Here is a 17,840-nt window from a genome sequence, read left to right on the forward strand (position 1 = left end):
TTATAAGAAAATAACAAATATATATTATAAACAAATAATAAGATAATCAAATTTAAAATATCTGACAGAAGAAAAAGTGTCTTCAAATAATAATAATAAGGGTTAAGTACTTTTTTCATCCCTAAAGTTTGGGGTGAAAATCAAATTCGTCCCTGATCTTTTTTTGTTATTAAAATCATCTTCAAAGTTACAAAACGTTATAAAATAATCTTTTTGTCTTAAACAATATTTTTTAGACTATTTTGCCCTCACTACCAGGGACGAATCTAGAAATATTATTCTGGAGGGGCCAATAATATATGTAATATTAAAAAATTATACAAAAAATTATATAATGTAAAATGTATTACAAAAATATATTGATAGAGAATATATTTTAAAGTATAAAAAATATGTATGTACTTTTTATTAACGAAATGGTCGATTCTTCGAATCATAAAATTTATCGATAATAGAATCTGTGTCAAATTTTTCAGTAATTTTCTTTTCAATATAATTAAAAGACAATTAGCAAAAAATTAACCTTTTATTTTGTTTATGAGTTATTCTTCACAATATTCATGGCTAAAAAAGATCTCTCAATTGTAATAGTTGAAACTGAGAGAATTAATACCAAATGAATCAAGAAGGACGCTCACAAGAAAAAAATTCACTTTATAAGATTTGAAAATTTTTATTTAATTAAAAAATATTAGTAATAATATATTTTTAGATTTTTTAATATTGTTACTTTTTTTAGATATTAGAAATCATTAATATTTAGGTTAGGCTGGACTTTTATTTATATTAGAGTAAATATTAAATAAATTTAAAAAATTAAATCATACTTAATAACTTATTACTATTAATTTTTTATAAAAAAATTGGGGGGTCGAGACCTCCACTCGCCCCCGTATGTCCGTTCTTTTAGACTTGTGATTGTTGCTGTTGTTGGATTTTTTATTTATTTTGTGATTGTTGCTGGCTTGTTGATGTGGTTAGGTGTTAGTGATGAGGGAGAGCAGGAGTCTGGGAGAAAAAGAGAGAGTAAGAGGCTCAGTGATAATGAAGAAGGGGTTGGGGATTAGTGGTGACAGGGACGGACATACGGGGGCGAGTGGAGGCCTCACCCCCAACTTTTAAAAAAATTAATAGTAATAAGTTATTAAGTATGATTTAAGTTTTTTTAAAATTTATTTAGTATTTAGTCTAATATAAATAAAAATCTAGCCTAACCTAAATATTAATGATTTCTAATATCTAAAAAAAGTAACAATATTAAAAAAATCTGAAAATATATTATTACTAATATTTTTTAATTAAATAAAATTTTTCAAATCTTATAAAGTGGATTTTTTTTCTTCTTGTGAGCGTCCTTCTTGATTCATTTGGTATTAATTCTCTCAGTTTCAACTATTACAACAGAGAGATTTTCTTTAGCCATGAATATTGTAAAGAATAACTCATAAACAAAATGAAAGGTTAATTTCTTGTTAATTGTTTTTAATTATATTGAAAAGAAAATTGCTGAAAATTTTGACACAGATTCAGTTATCGATAAATTTTATGATACGAAGAATCAACCACTTCGTTAATAAAAAGTACATACATATTTTTTGTACTTTAAAATATATTCTCTATCGATATATTTTTGAATGCATTTTATATTATATAATTTTTTGCATAACTTTTTAATATTATATATATTATTGGCTCCCTATATCATCATCTGAATCATCTCCAATGGAGAAGAAGAACCCTAGCGGCGCTGCCTGAACCATAGCCCCCTGTCGCCATCCTTCGCCCCCGTGGTGTTGCCATCCTCAGCTCTAGCAACCCTCCAATCTCCATCGTCGCCTGGTTCCTGCCCAGTAGCCCTCAAACTCGATTGTCTTCATCTTCTCAAGTCTCAAGACCAGCAGCAGTAGCCTCTCATCGGCGGTCCTTAACAATCAACACCGGTAGCCCTCCATTGACCCCAGGTGAGTGACTCGTCCTCTGCTCATTTCTCTTTGTCCTTCGCCTCTGCTCATGTTCTTCCATCGATGTGAACTGTTCAATTTCTGTGCACTTAGACCTCGGTTTAATTTTCTGTGAACTGAACTGAACTTAGACCTCTGCTCATGTTCTCTTTCTCTTTGTCCTCAATGTGAACTGAACTTAGACAGTTAGACCTCGGCTTAATTTTCTGATTTCAATTTCTGATTTCAATTCCTGTGAACTTGCTCTTTGTGAACTGTGCATTTTCTGTGAACTTCGTTCCTCTGCTCAATATCTATTTGACTGTTTGTTGGTTAGCAATTAGCATAAGAAATTAATAATCTGAAAAGTAAGTGGCTGTGTTTGGTCAATTTGTATTTGGTCCTCTGCTCAATTTCTGCTCTATTTTGTAGCTTAATTCCTCTCTGTTGCACAATTTCTATTTGTTGGTCAATTTGTGTTTGGTCCTCGGCTCAATTTCTGTTTGCTGCTGAGCATAAAAAATAAAAAATATGAATGTTAAGCTGGCTGGTCTTCTATTTTCAGCTCAACTTCATTTGTGAACTTTTCAATTTCTGTGAACTTGCTCTGTGCATTTTCTGATTTCAATTTCTGATTTCAATTCCTGTGAACTTGTTCTTTGTGAACTGTGCATTTTCTGTGAACTTCGTTCCTCTGCTCAATTTCTATTTGACTGTTTGTTGGTTAGCAATTAGCATAAGAAATTAATAATCTGAAAAGTAAGTGGCTGTGTTTGGTCAATTTGTGTTTGGTCAATTTCTATTTTATACATGTTTTATTAATTTCAGTTATGGAAGATAGTATTAACCAAGAAGCAACTGCTGATAACAATGCTTCTGTGAATAATAACATGCCTGCCGATACTCCTATTCCGAATGATGCTGCTAACGATAGTCATTCACAAGGTTCTTCTAACCTTAGGGGAAAAACAGATTTAGCTTGGAAATATGTTGCTCTACAACACGTGAATGGAAAACCACAATATCAATGTTTATTTTGTCTACAAGGTTTCAATGGAGGTGGAATTCACAGGATGAAGAAACATCTAGCAAAGATGACTGGAGACGTGAAAAAATGTCCTAAAGTTCCATATGATGTGGAAAAACAGATGGAAAGTTTGTTGAAAGATATTCAGGCCAGCAAAAAGAAAAGAAAAGAAAGTTTTGGTGAAGAGGGTGGTGATGAGGCAATAGCTCAAGAAGAACAGGAACAGCAGCGTACCTCGAGTCAGCAAGGAGTTGGAGGCGATCCAAAGAAAAAAGCCAAAGTCATTCCTCCTATGTTTGCACCAAGAACAACTCCAGGAGCTCAACCAAGTATTAAAAGTGTTATGCAAAACAAAGAGGCGATACACGAGGTTGATAAACGATTTGCTCGGTGGCTTTTGGATTGTAAAATTCCATTTAATGCTGTGATGTCGCCATATTTCCAAGATATGTTGGATGGTGTTGCTGGTATTGGACCTGGTTATAAGGGGCCTTCTTATGATAAGTTAAGGGTTCATTTGTTGGCTGATCTTAAAAGAGAAAGTCAAATGCTAGTTGATAGTTATAGGAGTGTATGGAAGGAAACTGGATGTACCCTCATGGCTGATGGTTGGACAGATCAAAGACAAAGAACGTTAATCAATTTCTTGGTGTATTGTTCTAAAGGTTTGTGCTTTCTGAAATCAGTAGATGCTTCCAGTATGGTAAAAAATGCTTCACACTTGTGTACTTTATTTTCTGAGGTGATTGAATGGATTGGCCCAAATAATATTGTGCATGTTGTGACTGACAATGCGGCCAATTATGTTGCTGTTGGTAGGCTTATCAATAGAAAATATGATAATATCTATTGGTCACCATGTGCTGCTTATTGCCTTAATCTTATTTTAAAAGATATAAGCAGCATGGCGCATATTTCTAACCTTGCAATTCGTGCTTCAAAGATCACAGTATTTGTGTACAATCATATGGTTTTCTTATCTTGGCTAAGAGAAAGACCTAAGTGGAGAGAAATTGTACGTCCTGGTGCAACCCGGTTTGCAACTGTGTTTATTACATTGAAGAGCATCTTTGACCGTAAAAAGGAGTTGCAACAATTGGTTGTAGATTCAATTTTCACTGATCACAAATTAGGAAGGAGTGCTACTGGTAGAGCTGTGAATGCTATTATTCTGGATGCCAAATTTTGGGACGATTGCTTTACTGTATGTAAACTTGTGAGCCCTCTGATTTACTTGCTGAGGGTTGTTGATGCTGATGACCCCCCATCTTTGGGGTATGTTTATGAAGGAATGCTAAGGGCAAAAGATGCAATTAAGGAGATGTTTAGGCAATCCAAGACTGCATATCAGCCGTACACAGATATTATCAACTCAAGATGGGACAAGCATTTGAAGAAAGATCTTCATGCGGCAGCTTACTTCCTGAATCCTAAATTCTTTTTTAATGAAAATTATAAAGAAGCACCTGATGTTATGCGAGGTTTGCTTGATCTTGTTACCTTGTATTGCAAGTGTAACAATTTGGATTCAGTTCATGCAATGAAAGAAATACATTTATATAGAGATCGGAAGGAAAGTTTTGATAGACAAGAAGTTATTCCAGCTGCATCTGAACTTAAGCCTGGTAAGAATATGGTTGAATATTTGTTTTAACTTGTTTTATGCTCCTATGTTCTTAATTAATATCTTATAATATGTTATGGTTTTATAATTGGTAGATGAATGGTGGAGGTTATTCGGAGGCTCTGCTCCATGTCTACAAAAGATAGCTGTTCGCATTCTTAGCCAAGCATCTGCTTCTTCTGGGTGTGAGAGAAATTGGAGCCTTTTTGACCAGATTCATACAAAAAGAAGAAATAGATTGGAGCATGATAGACTGAATGACATTGTTTATGTTACCTATAATTTGCGTCTTAAATCCAGGTAATATATGTTTCATGAAATACTATATTGTTTCATTTGTAATCTTTATCATAATAAATTTGTAAATTATTAAATCTCCATATATTGTATTTAACTTTTTAGGAAGGAAAAAGAAAAAAGAAAGCAAAAGACACAACATGATCCAATTGATTATGAAAGTATCAGTCAAGTTGACTTCTGGGTGACTGAAGAGGTTGTAGAGAAAGAGCCTGATCTTCCTAGTAATGTGGATGACTTATTGCGTGAGTATAGTATATTTAGTTTCTAATGATTTATTAGAATGTTGCTAGTTTATAATATAATGATAACATTTCTATTTTATTAGGTGAAATTGATGCTGATTTATATCAAAGTGGCGGTGGTAGTAGTGGTCTTTATGCTGCATCTCTTTCTTCTGCTGATCAGGGTGGGAATGATGGTGAAGATCATCCCACCGAAGCAGATTTGCAACAAGTTCTTGCGGATTTTGATAATTGATAAACCATGATGTTGGGATTTAATATTTACATATGCTTTTATTACTATTTAACTTTTGAGTTTGGATTTTGATAAGATCATATGTATTTGGTTGATGATATTTTATGTAGTGTTTTTAATTTTGAAGATATTTTAAAATTTGTATCAGACTATAATTATATTTTAGGATGTGTATTTATAATTTATTTATTATTCTACTCTAAAACGGTTTTTCCGGTTGAACTATCGGTTGAACCGGTTAGACCAGTAAACCAGTAAACCAGTGACTAGAACGGTTTGATGACCGGTCCGGTTTTCTGAACCTTGGTGAAAAGAGAAATAGAGGAAAGGTTTGGTGAAATTGAAGGGTTTCTGAAGATGAAGAAGAATTTAAGACTAAGAATATTTTAGTCAAAAAAATAATAAAGGATGATTTTATAAAATTTTGTAATTTTCAAAATAATTTTAATAACAAAAAAAATCAAAGACAAATTTAATTTTTACAACCTTGTAAACGAAAGAAGTACTTAACTCATTGTAAATTATTTCATATTATTAAATTATTTTAGTATATAATGGGTTTTGAGGCAAGTCAAACTTAGATATGTGTATGTATGTATCTAATATCTACGTATGGAGATCCACAACCACAACCACAGGAAGATTATCTCACATGTCACGCTTTTGGACTCCATGCTAACTAGTTAACTTGGATTCAACCTGGTCCCATGTCACACCATTTTTTCTTTTCAAACAACGCAGCTACAAAGTATTCATTTCTGTAGTAATTAAAATTTAAACTACGCGAACAAATGTTTTAAAATTATTTCCATGTTAAAATTTGTTTAACAAAATTAATATGTATTATTGTAGGTTTAAAATAGTAAGAGAAATTATCTTAAATACCATACATATCATAATTAATTAATTAATTAAAGGTATTATATAGAAGAAGTCACTGATTTAAATTCAATATAAAATTGTTATTTATTATAACAGTAATGTTATTGTTAATTAACTATAACTTGTTCAGTTTTTATGAATTTTTTAATTGAATACTAGAAATTTAGAGTTTTATTTTCCTTTTAATTTTGTTATATTTGTTTACCCAAAAACAATTTATTTCCAATAAAAAAACTGGGTTTCAGACTCGTTGACGTTTTTTTTGTTTGTTGTTACCGTGCCGTACTTTTCTTTTCTTCAACAATGCGTTCATTAATCATTTCGGTGTTTGTCACTCTAAATCCAGAAACGTTCTCTCTCCTCTTCTCCATTCACTATGGGAACTGGTGGTGGCGCACCTTCCTCCTCCTCCGCCTCTTCCGGCTGGTCCGGTTTCTGGTCGTCGGCGCTCCGATCAAAGCGCCTCGTCTCTCCGGCGGAGAAGGCGGCCGCTGAAAGCAACGGCCGGGGTCTCTCCCGCCGCCTTGGAGTCCTCGACCTAGTCCTCCTCGGGATCGGTGCTTCCATCGGCGCCGGTATCTTCGTCGTCACCGGCACCGTCGCCCGTGACGCTGGACCCGGTATGCCTTCCAATTTTAATTTTTATTATTTATTTGATGTAGCTGAGCTTGTTGCTTTCTTATGAAACGCTAAAAAATTGAAACAATAGCTGTTTGAAATTTCATCTAGCTTTTAGTGATTACTATTACTATGGCACACACCTATTTATGAAGTTCACTTGACAATAATTTGATTTGAGCTGTGATAGATTCATCCTAAGTTTTTTATTTGTGTTTATTGTTGCAAACATGCAAGACAAAGTTCCATAATACAATGTTTATCAATTATCATTTTAGAGGCTTGGTGCATTCATCAACTGTATCCGGATACTGTTTGTATCTAGATACATTTAGTTATGAATGTTCTAAAATTCCAAAGCTGACAGATATTGCGAATTAGGAGGAGTAGCACTTCTTTTTGGGGATTGGGAGGGTATATTGGAGGTTCAAGTTCTAGGGTAGGGGGAGGAGGATTGGCGGTGTAGCTTAGCATTGGTCTTTGAATATCATAATATTTGGAAGTGAGGCCTGGTCTTGGATGTAAGGTTTATCTTGTAGTGGCCTTATTCAATGTTTGCTTTTGTAATGCAGGAGTAACAATCAGTTTTATACTTGCCGGAGCATCATGTGTTGTAAATGCACTCTGTTATGCCGAGCTAGCTTCTCGTTTCCCTGCTGTTGTCGGAGGAGCGTATCTATACACATACACGGCTTTTAATGAGATCACTGCTTTCCTTGTTTTTGCACAATTAATGCTTGACTATCATATTGGAGCAGCTAGCATAGCAAGAAGCCTGGCAAGCTATGTGGTGTCAATTCTAGAGCTCTTCCCTGTGTTGAAAGATAACATTCCAGACTGGATTGGACATGGTCAGGACATTGGGGAAGTTCTGTCCATCAATGTCTTGGCTCCAATTCTCCTAATTCTTCTCACTCTGATTCTTTGCTGGGGTGTTGGAGAATCATCGGCTGTGAATGCATTCATGACAGTGACCAAGGTTCCTTTCCATCTTACCAGTTACCACATTATATATTAAGCCGTGTTAATCTTTGGGTTAGAATGAGAAGAGAATCAGAAATTATTTACTGTTTGTTGCAGATAGTCATTGTTATAGTTGTCGTTCTTGTTGGAGCTTTTGAGGTTGATGTTTCCAACTGGTCTCCCTTTGCTCCGAATGGCATAAAAAGCATATTTACTGGAGCTACTGTAGTCTTCTTTGCTTATGTTGGATTTGATGCAGTTGCCAATTCTGCCGAAGAATCTAAGAGACCGCAGGTATTTTATCTTGCGACTTGAAAATTGCTCCAGTGAGTTGTGAATTTGCTAGATGTCATATCTTTTACCGGATGTAGAGGCATTAGATAGTATGTATTTGATTTTGTTTTAAATAGTTACTGCCACTGTTGCTTTAATGCTTTATTACTACTATGACTAATACGAATAATCATTGATATCATCATTGCCAATAAGAACAGGTCATTTTGTAAATGTGCTTGTACTGCTGTATATCTGTGTAACAAAGCTACTATCACAGAATAATATATGCATCTGTTGCAACTAATTGAAAGTCTTGTATTCCATTCAAAGTTTTTCTCCTCTTCTATTCTCATAAATCAATTCACCAACTATCTTTTTATCTTTGTGATATTTCAGCGGGATTTGCCAATAGGCATAATTGGAAGCCTCTTAGTTTGTATTGCATTGTATATTGGAGTATGCTTAGTTATTACGGGGATGGTCCCATACATGTATCTTGGAGAAGATGCTCCTTTGGCTGAAGCTTTTACATCTAAAGGATTAAAATTTGTCTCTGTTCTGATTAGTGTTGGTGCCATTGCTGGACTTACAACAACACTCCTTGTTGGTCTCTACGTTCAGGTGAATCACTTTTGAATTATGATGTAGCTGATTGAAGTGCTTTGAGGCAAGTGCTAATGTAAGTGATTGGATGTTTTTGATGAGCAGTCTCGGTTGTATCTCGGGCTTGGCAGGGATGGTTTACTACCCTCGATATTTGCCAGAGTTAACTCCAAACGGCACACTCCTATTCATTCACAGGTCTGGGTTGGATGTGTTGCCAGTGTTTTGGCTGGACTATTGAACGTAACAATGCTTTCACACATTCTCTCTGTTGGTACACTGGTAAGTGTTTCTAATTTGTTGGTCCTGAGAGTGTGAACCAAATCAGTGTATGAATGTTTTGTTAAAGGAAATTTCTTTGGTACAAAGTGAAGTTGGGTAAAGAGGGAATATTGTAATTGAATTTGTGAGAAGAGTGCTATTTTTTTTATTTTTTTCTCCTCCATCGTTAAAAAAACAATTTGCACTCTTCATTGAAAGTTGCTTTGCACCATAGCAACACTTTGTTAAATTGTTACTTATGTCTATAACTAAGGAAAAGTGGAATTTTGCTCAGTGGTCTATGCTAGTTAATACAGTTCATCCCATATTTTCTCTTATTTCAGACTGGCTATTCAGTTGTCTCGGCATGTGTTGTAGTACTTCGCTGGAAAGATAGGACAAATAGTCAATTATCAACTTCAGCTAAGCAGGAGGGTGTAATTTGCCTCGTTGCTATTGCCGCTTGTGGATTTGCTACTGGGCTCTTATTCCGTTATGATGCCTCACCTATTTTTATGATTCTAGCTATACTTGTTGCAGTAGGTGCTTCTGCTGCTCTTCTTATCCGCCAGGTGCTTGTTCTTTTGGAATATTATATTTTATTAATAGTCAGAGACAGTGTTTCGATAAAATTTTATTTTAGTTGTTGGGGGAAAGGAACCTGGAATTATGTGTTGTGTTGTTTCCTGCAAATACAACGAAGTTACAACATAATTTCAGTGGAATGAGTCAAACTCACCAAAAAGAAAAAGCAATGTAACAGTCATGAGTTATACTTCTTGGTCTTCATAACATTAGAAATTGTGAAATTCACTAATGTGTTTGTTGTATTTAGATGTTCTGTTTTTCCTCCCATTAATTCTGTTTTGCTCCATTGTTTTCTATCCCAGGCTTATTCAGATGCGCCAGGATTTTCTTGCCCTGGAGTTCCCCTTCTGCCATGCCTTTGCATCTTTTTTAATATATTCTTATTTGCTCAGGTATGCCTCATGAAACCATGATGTTTCTGAAAAGTCAGTAAAATTAAAATATTACCTCTGTGAAAAGGTTATAGTTGATTATTTTATGTAGTAAAAGTGGCATATAATTGATGCATTTCTTCCATTTACAGTTACATCATGAAGCGTGGGTGAGATTTGTGGTTCTAAGTCTTGTCATGGTTGGTGTTTATGCCATCTATGGCCAGTATCATGCTGATCCCAATGCAGCAGATACCATCATGTATCACCGGGCACCAGAGGATGAAGCTCAATGAGTCTTAGGAGAACTTTGGGTTGGGGCTAATGTTGTATCTATCACTTTCTTTGACTTTTTCCCTCTTGGGATAGATTCTTGGGTGCTCCCAAAAAAACAAAAAAATTTATGGTCCGATCCATTTAGTGTTCGACACTTAGTTTTATAGGTCATTATTGTCTGCAATCATAAGTAGATTTTTTTTTGCAATTGGTGAAGTGTCGAACATGTAACAGAGTGGAGCACCAACTATTTCTTTCTTTTGACTGGGGACGTAACCAATGAATGTAGCAAATCATGAAAGGAATGCCCACTTTATATAAATGATGAATATGTGGGTAAAGTTTGTAATAAGAATCTTCAATGTATAAGGTGCATTTCTAGTCTTCTACTAGTGTTATAATTCAGTCAATGTAACAGTTAGAAAGATTACTCATAAGCTTGTCTCTCTTAATCTGCAATTGAAACATTACTATTTTGGTGGTCAAATATATAGTCATGAACATATGATGATTGAGGAGTTAGAGAAATAATTGAATTAGCAGAAGAGTTGTTTATTTTATTAACAAGAATTTTATTTGTTTGCGCTCTTGTGATTTATTTGAAGAGAGCCACTAATATGCCTTTTGATTAATGGTAATGATGCTCTTGGATGATCACAAGAATGAGTACAAATAAAACATTCAACTAAGTCTGGGTTTTCAGATGCTCTTGCTTTTGTTGATGCATTCTTTGACAAAACTTTTTCAAGATCTCTGCAGGAAACCAGTTATTCCAGTTGGGTTATTGTCCACCCTCACTAGACTTAAAAGAATATATAGCAAGAGTGAGAATTGGATAACACTTCTTGATTGGTTAGACAAAGATGAGAAAATGATCAATGTTTATGCACCATTTGGGAGTGAGGTAGTATTAAGTGAAGATGGTTGACTAAGATACAGGGCCAACGTTAGTGGGTTACGGATAGCATACAAGTTTTTTGGGATTTTAGTTCAAAATGTGCACACATGACTTAATAAAAAGTAATACATATTTATTGAATATCCTTTAAATTCATCAAATTTGTTTTATATTTTTTTTATAGAATGAATTTGAGATAATCTTACATTATGACTATTTCTAATAATTTTTTAATTCCTAAAATTTTATCACAACTTCCATATCTCTCGTATCAAGATGGTCTTTAAGGTTTAAAATGTCTTATTTGAATTCAAAAAAGTTTTATTTAGCTTCAATATAGTCTCACCATGAGATCAAAATTAAATAATTAACGGAATATCCTACGTGGCAGCAGTACAAGAATAAGGTCGATAATATGGAGAACAAGTACAAGTTACAGGGGCACAAAATCAACAGTGGATGCATTAATACATTTATTTATCATTTTTCTTACAATTTAAATGAAATATTTTCTATAGAACTAAAGAGAATGATAAATAAATGTTTGATGCATGGAGTACTTGTTCTTAAGATTATCGACCTTGTTCTTGTACTATTGTTATGTAGGACTACATTGAAGCTAAATAAAACTTTTTTGGATTCAAATAAGACACTTTAAACTTTAAGGACCAAAACAGGATTACGCCCAAAATGTAGGAGACTAATTTAGTACTTTACCCTATATATAAAACCTTAAGAGAGACATCGATATATGCTTAAATAGACAATGTGATGGACAATGTGATACACAGTGTGATTATGAATATATTGGTCAGAAAGAAGCTTACCAAATAACTCCCAAAACCATATTCGTGCTGGTCTTCCTTCAAGCATATACTGCTCAAATTCTGACAGATACCCACTCACAGAATCATCATTTATTGGAAGTTCAAATTGGTACACAATATCCTACAATATGATTGTGTACTCTCTAAAAGTCATATAGAAAGTATGGGTCTCTAGATATTATCATTCTATAAATGCACTAACAATTAACAAGAGCCTTATCAAGCTTAAATTAGTATTCGTGAAGTCTAGCGACATAGTACACCTAACAGCCTAAAAGTAAGGGATGATGTGTTTGTGTAATGACATCTTCTACTACCTCCTTATAGTAACAACATATTGACTCATCTATAAAATCAATATCCAACCATGTACATGATTTTAGACTAGTGATTTATTTCATCTTTCTATTTATTTAACATGCACTAACTATACGTGTTACAATCGAACACAACAACAACAACAAACAACAACAACAACAAAGCTTTGTTCCACTAAATGGAGTCAGCTACATGAATTAAATAACATTATTGTGTTCTGTCATGTATCATGTTAACAGATAGACCGTTTACATGTAGATCTCGTTTGACCACCTCATGGATGGTTTTCTTAGGTCTTCCTCTGCCTTTCGCCTCTTGTCCATATCTTCCATCTCATCCACCTTCCTGATTGGATGTTCTATCGGTCTTCTTCTCACATGTTCAAACTACCTGAGACGCGATTCAACTATCTTTTCCATAATAGGTGCTACTCCAACTCTCTCCCTTATATCTTTGTTCCTTATTTTATCCAATCGCGTATGATCATTCATCCATCTCAACATCTTCATCTCTGCCACACTCAGCTTATGCTCGTGCTCCCCTTTAGCCGCCCAACACTCCGTACCATAAAGTATAGCCGATCTTATAGCGGTGCGATAGAATTTACCTTTAATTTTAAAAGCATTTTTTTGTCGCATATAAAACCAGATGCACTCCGCCATTTTGACCAACCTGTTTGGATCCTATGATTTACATCATGTTCAATCTCTCCATTATCCTGTATGATGCACCCAATATACTTAGAACTTTTAACTTTTCGTAAGATGTTTTCTCCAATCTTCACCTCTATATTAGGGTTTTCCCTTCTCAGACCGAACTTACATTCCATATATTCCGTCTTGCTACGGTTTATGCGTAGACCATACATTTCTAGAGCTTCTCTCCATAACTCCAACTTCTCTTCCCTTGACTCTCCCATAAGGACGATATCATCGGTAAAAAGCATGCACCATGGCACAGGCTCTTGGATGTGCTCTGTGAGTACTTTCAAGACTAACGTGAAAATGTATGGACTTAAGGATGATCCCTGGTGTAATCCTATACCAATAGGAAATTCCTCTGTCACACCACCTTGAGTCTTCACACTAGTTGTGGCCCCATCATACATGTCTTTAATTGCATGAATATATACGATCCTTACTCTCTTCTTTTTTAAAACCTTCCATAAGACCTCCCTTGGTACTCTATCATACGCTTTTTCCAAATCAATAAACACCATATGTAGATCCCTTTTATTACTACGATACCTCTCCATCATCCTTCTTAATAAGTATATCGCTTCAGTGGTAGATCTGTCTGGCATAAATCCAAATTGGTTCTCTGTTACTTGTGTCTCTTTTCTCAACTTCCGTTCTATCACCCTTTCCCATAACTTCATGGTGTGACTCATAAGCTTGATCCCTCTATAGTTTGCGCAACTTTGTATATCTCCCTTATTCTTGTAGATAGGTACCAATGTGCTCTTTCTCCATTTCATCAGACATCTTCTTTGACCTTAAAATCTCATTAAAAAGTTTGGTTAACTAGTTGATACCTTTTCCTCCTAATTACAATCAAACACAACTGTACAAAATTCTACCTAGCATTAAAAGTTCACAATATCATCACATTTATCATAGTCAAAGCACTAAAAAAAATTTTAAAATTACTAACCTCTTTATTTATATTGTCTGCCACATAAACAATCTCATTTAGTTGGTATTGTTGATCCGAGTAATTCATTGCAATTTTTTAATGTGCGATGCACCCCACTAAACTCTCCAGTTGTCTCAGAAATATAACTCGTTGTCTATGGTTTGAGTTTTCTTCGTTGAAATGACCCAGTAGAAACGCTGTCATCCTCCTGGTTTTATATCTTACCCGCATCCATGAATAAATCGTTGGCATTTCTTGTGTTTTAGCCAAGTTCAATGTAAATAATGGGAATAGCCCATATTTTACATGTTTCACTTAAAACCACAATCTATGCTCTTGCGCATCCACGGATTGTCGCTCTCGACCATGATTTTTTATTACCACATAAATCGTGGTCTCTCCTAATTTGAACAAAGAACAATTTGATCAATTTTTTATGCTATTGGCTAGGGGGTTTATCTTCAACTTAATTAATTTGTACATCTTATTTTTTAATGCATAAAATATTATTTTAGTTTTTAATATTTGGATCAAATTCTAATTTAGTTCTTAATGTTTCACACGTATTATTTTTTCTTAAAATTTTTTAAAGAAATCCAGTGTTGTTTTGCTGGTAAATTTGATACGGATAATTATTAGAATGAGTGACGTAGACGTTAACAATGTTATTAATTAAGTTATATCTTCTTATTTTTATATATTAGAGAAATATAACCAAAACTTTCTTATAATATAACAATTCCTCTTCTCTTAAAAATACTCAAATCTTAGCAATTAATCATCAATGTTCTATAATCAAAGGGAAAGCTTTTACATGGTGATCGTTGGTAGATCGATTTTACTTATATATTAAAATAAAATGTTATTGACTCTTCAATATGTTAATTATTTGTATCAAAGCGTGAGATAATATTAAATCTTTTAAATATTTTTTAGACTAAAATATGATGTTTAAAATGTTAAAAATTAAACTAGAATTTGACTCAAATTCAAAAATATTATTTTCACATCCATTTGAGAAATGACAAAATTAAAAATTGAGGTGAGTGTTATAAATACACTAATTATAGCAATTCTTATCTCTATATTAAAATAGTCAATTTTTTTCTTTTCTACAAATCTGTTAGGAACTAACCATGCTTTGAACTTATCAATAGTTCCTTTAACTTTCAATTTTTTTTTTTTAAAAAATTCATTTAAAACCGATAGCCTTTGAAACTCACTCATTTCCATGCATTGTTCTTTATTAGTTGAGTCCATTTTATCATGTATTGCTTTCTTCTAAAAAGCTGAATCTCGAGACTTTATTACTTCTTCATAGCTCTCAAAATTGCCTTCCATTGGAAGGCATTGGATGCAATACTATCTATTGAGTATTGACTCTCTTATCCTTTTTACAAAGAACATAAAAAAATTTGGTCCATACATCTTATTTTCCTACTCTTACTTTTTTTAGATTCCAAACTTTCTATTGTATTTTCAATCGAATTATTTTTTACATTATCTTTTACTTTTAACTGAATTTTATTTTTGGATTTTAGAGTTAGATTAAATCTATTTTAAAAAAAATATATCTCTTAATTCAATTATTGTATTAACAAAATATAATTCATTATATTTAATAACTACAAATTTATAACGAAAAAATACCTTCGCCAATGAGTTATAACTCAAATGGCATAGTCTCCTCATACTCAATTAAAAGATTGTGGATTCGAGTCTTATATCTTTGGTAAAAAAAAAAAAAACGAAAAAATACTTTTTTTTCTTTTTTTGTCATTTTTTTCTCAAGCAAGCAGACCTTTCATGTGGAGCCGAAATTTAATATTTCAATTTTCAACAACCAGTTATGGAAGGGTATTAAGCCTCTCATTAATGAAGGGAACACTAGAAATCACACTATATAGTATATACTATATACCTATAAAGCAAATAATTAATGTATATTGCCGTCAACCACGAGTTGTATGTGAAAAAATAATGAAGACTTGGTAGAAATATTGTTGTTTAGACAAGTGGACTAGAGAAAGGAAAAAGAAAAGTAGAAATTCACAAAAATAGATGTGTTCCATTTTGGTTCATACAAAAAATGGGACAGAAAACATCTAAAAATTAGTGTGTATCTATTTAAGCGTAAGCGGCAACAGAGTTAGACACGGTGAGTAAATTTGTTATTTGCAAAAAAAAAAAAAAATGGTAGGACAAAAGTACTCATCAAATAAGAAAACTAACGCTATATTTATGAAAGATGGATTCTGTACAATAAAATTATCTAAACCCTAAAAAACTATCTAAAACTCCAAATTATCCTTTTTAACCTAACCTAACCGCCTTAATCCCTAATCCTTTACCACCACTAAAATTCTTTCTCTTCAACTCTTATCTACATCTATCGCAACCGCCAATGCCACCATTACTATAACCATCACTATTGTCGCTTCCTTCTCTTTATCACCATCACCATCCTCTCCTTTTCTTCGTCTAGAAGACAAAAGCTCGCCGATGAAATTAGATCTAATGTGGTTGGGTATACCATGGCATAAAATCCTCACTGCTATAGCTGATTTTGCTCGGAAGAACTTCATCAACTGTTGGGAATAAGTAGTATGACCACAATTCAATCAATCACGTGTCAAATAATTTGTTATTGTTATTATATTAAAATGTTAATATAATAACGTCCTTGATTAAATTTAGAGTTATTCCTTTACCTCTACACACATAAATGTATGTGAGCCTGATTCTTGGAGAAGAATTTAATGGCGTGCAAAGAGTTGCAAGAGGTTTCTCAATTTAGATCAGATGTCCATTGGTCAAGGAGTTGACAGCAAAGGTTGGTCTCGGTGTGGATACGTATAGCGCCTTCGTACCATCGAAGGAGAAAAAATATTTTTACTAGCGTACTCAGGTATTTAGATCTGATCTACTATATACTGTATATTATTGGAATAAAGTTTAAGCACAAAATAGATCTTTAAGGATTACTTTATTTTCTTCCGCTGCGTGTTATGAACACATGGTAATCCTTCATCAACAAAAGTGAAGAAGTACCTCTAAAAACTCTTAAAAATATTAAAGTGTTCAAGATACTTGAGCCCTAACTATAAGAAGAAGAGATAGTTTGAGATTAAAGGAGAGCTTTCAGAGGCTATTGAGATGCTTTGGACAGGTCCGACAGTGGTATAGTTGATGCCATTGAGAAATTGGTCGATGCGGGATGGGAGGTGGATAAGGAGGAACTGGCGTTGATGAGGGCTCCCACCCCAATCTCTCTTTCACCGTCGTCCTCTACTCCTTCCGTTATGACAATCCTTTCCTCTCCAACTCTACCCTCCTCCTCCCTCGTATAGCTCTCTACTACAATTTCTTGTCGTTGGAGTCAGCTATGGCCTTGTTTACATCACTGCCGGCCACCATTGTCAGTCCCTCATCATCTGCAATCCTTCTCTCCGTCCCTATTCATTCTCTTACAACCCTGTCACTACCACTCTCTCTACACTGCCACTATTATCGTCTCTTTTGATCCTCTCAATCAAGATTATAAGGATTGTTAGATTCTCTTGCAATCAATGATGAAAATTATCAAATCAAAATAAGCTTTTTAACATTTAGGTCTTTAAGTGTGTTAGTCTTTGATAATTTTATGGAATTAATTGCACTATTTGTAATATTTGTAGTAGGGATAGAGAGGAGGATAAGGAGTGAGGAGAATTAAAATTAGAAAAAGAGTAATTTATAATTTTTAAGTAGTTTTTTTAAGATTTGGATAATTTTGTCGTATGTAACCTATCTTTCATAGGTATAATATCAATTTCATTTTTTTGTGGATAAATTTGTTAACATTAAAAACTTTTATAAGTAAAAATAACCATTTAATTCAAAAAAGATATATCACATCTTGGTTCATATAAGATATGGGCAAAAAAAATCTAAAAATATATTTTTATTTATTTAAA

The 17,840-nt window shown here is 33.7% G+C and overlaps 3 protein-coding genes across 3 annotated transcripts; all 3 read left to right on the forward strand.

Moving 5' to 3' along the window:
• On the forward strand, positions 2,059 to 5,526 carry LOC107638121. The gene is made up of 5 exons (XM_016341291.2): positions 2,059 to 2,089; positions 4,382 to 4,592; positions 4,687 to 4,891; positions 4,994 to 5,133; positions 5,217 to 5,526. The coding sequence occupies exons 2-5, from the start codon at positions 4,442 to 4,444 to the stop codon at positions 5,366 to 5,368; spliced, it is 648 nt and encodes a 215-aa protein (XP_016196777.2). The 5' UTR covers positions 2,059 to 2,089; positions 4,382 to 4,441; the 3' UTR covers positions 5,369 to 5,526.
• Positions 2,771 to 4,437, forward strand: LOC107637246. Its single transcript, XM_021122626.1, has 2 exons — positions 2,771 to 4,320; positions 4,428 to 4,437. Exons 1-2 carry the CDS (start codon positions 2,771 to 2,773, stop codon positions 4,435 to 4,437), a joined length of 1,560 nt encoding a protein of 519 aa, XP_020978285.1.
• LOC107635274 (cationic amino acid transporter 9, chloroplastic) lies at positions 6,557 to 10,643 on the forward strand. Its single transcript, XM_016338700.2, has 8 exons — positions 6,557 to 6,870; positions 7,441 to 7,847; positions 7,949 to 8,125; positions 8,504 to 8,728; positions 8,816 to 8,992; positions 9,316 to 9,543; positions 9,862 to 9,951; positions 10,083 to 10,643. The coding sequence occupies exons 1-8, from the start codon at positions 6,627 to 6,629 to the stop codon at positions 10,224 to 10,226; spliced, it is 1,692 nt and encodes a 563-aa protein (XP_016194186.1). The 5' UTR covers positions 6,557 to 6,626; the 3' UTR covers positions 10,227 to 10,643.

Source organism: Arachis ipaensis, chromosome B04, assembly GCF_000816755.2.
Source record: "Arachis ipaensis cultivar K30076 chromosome B04, Araip1.1, whole genome shotgun sequence".
NCBI classification, from domain to species: domain Eukaryota; kingdom Viridiplantae; phylum Streptophyta; class Magnoliopsida; order Fabales; family Fabaceae; genus Arachis; species Arachis ipaensis.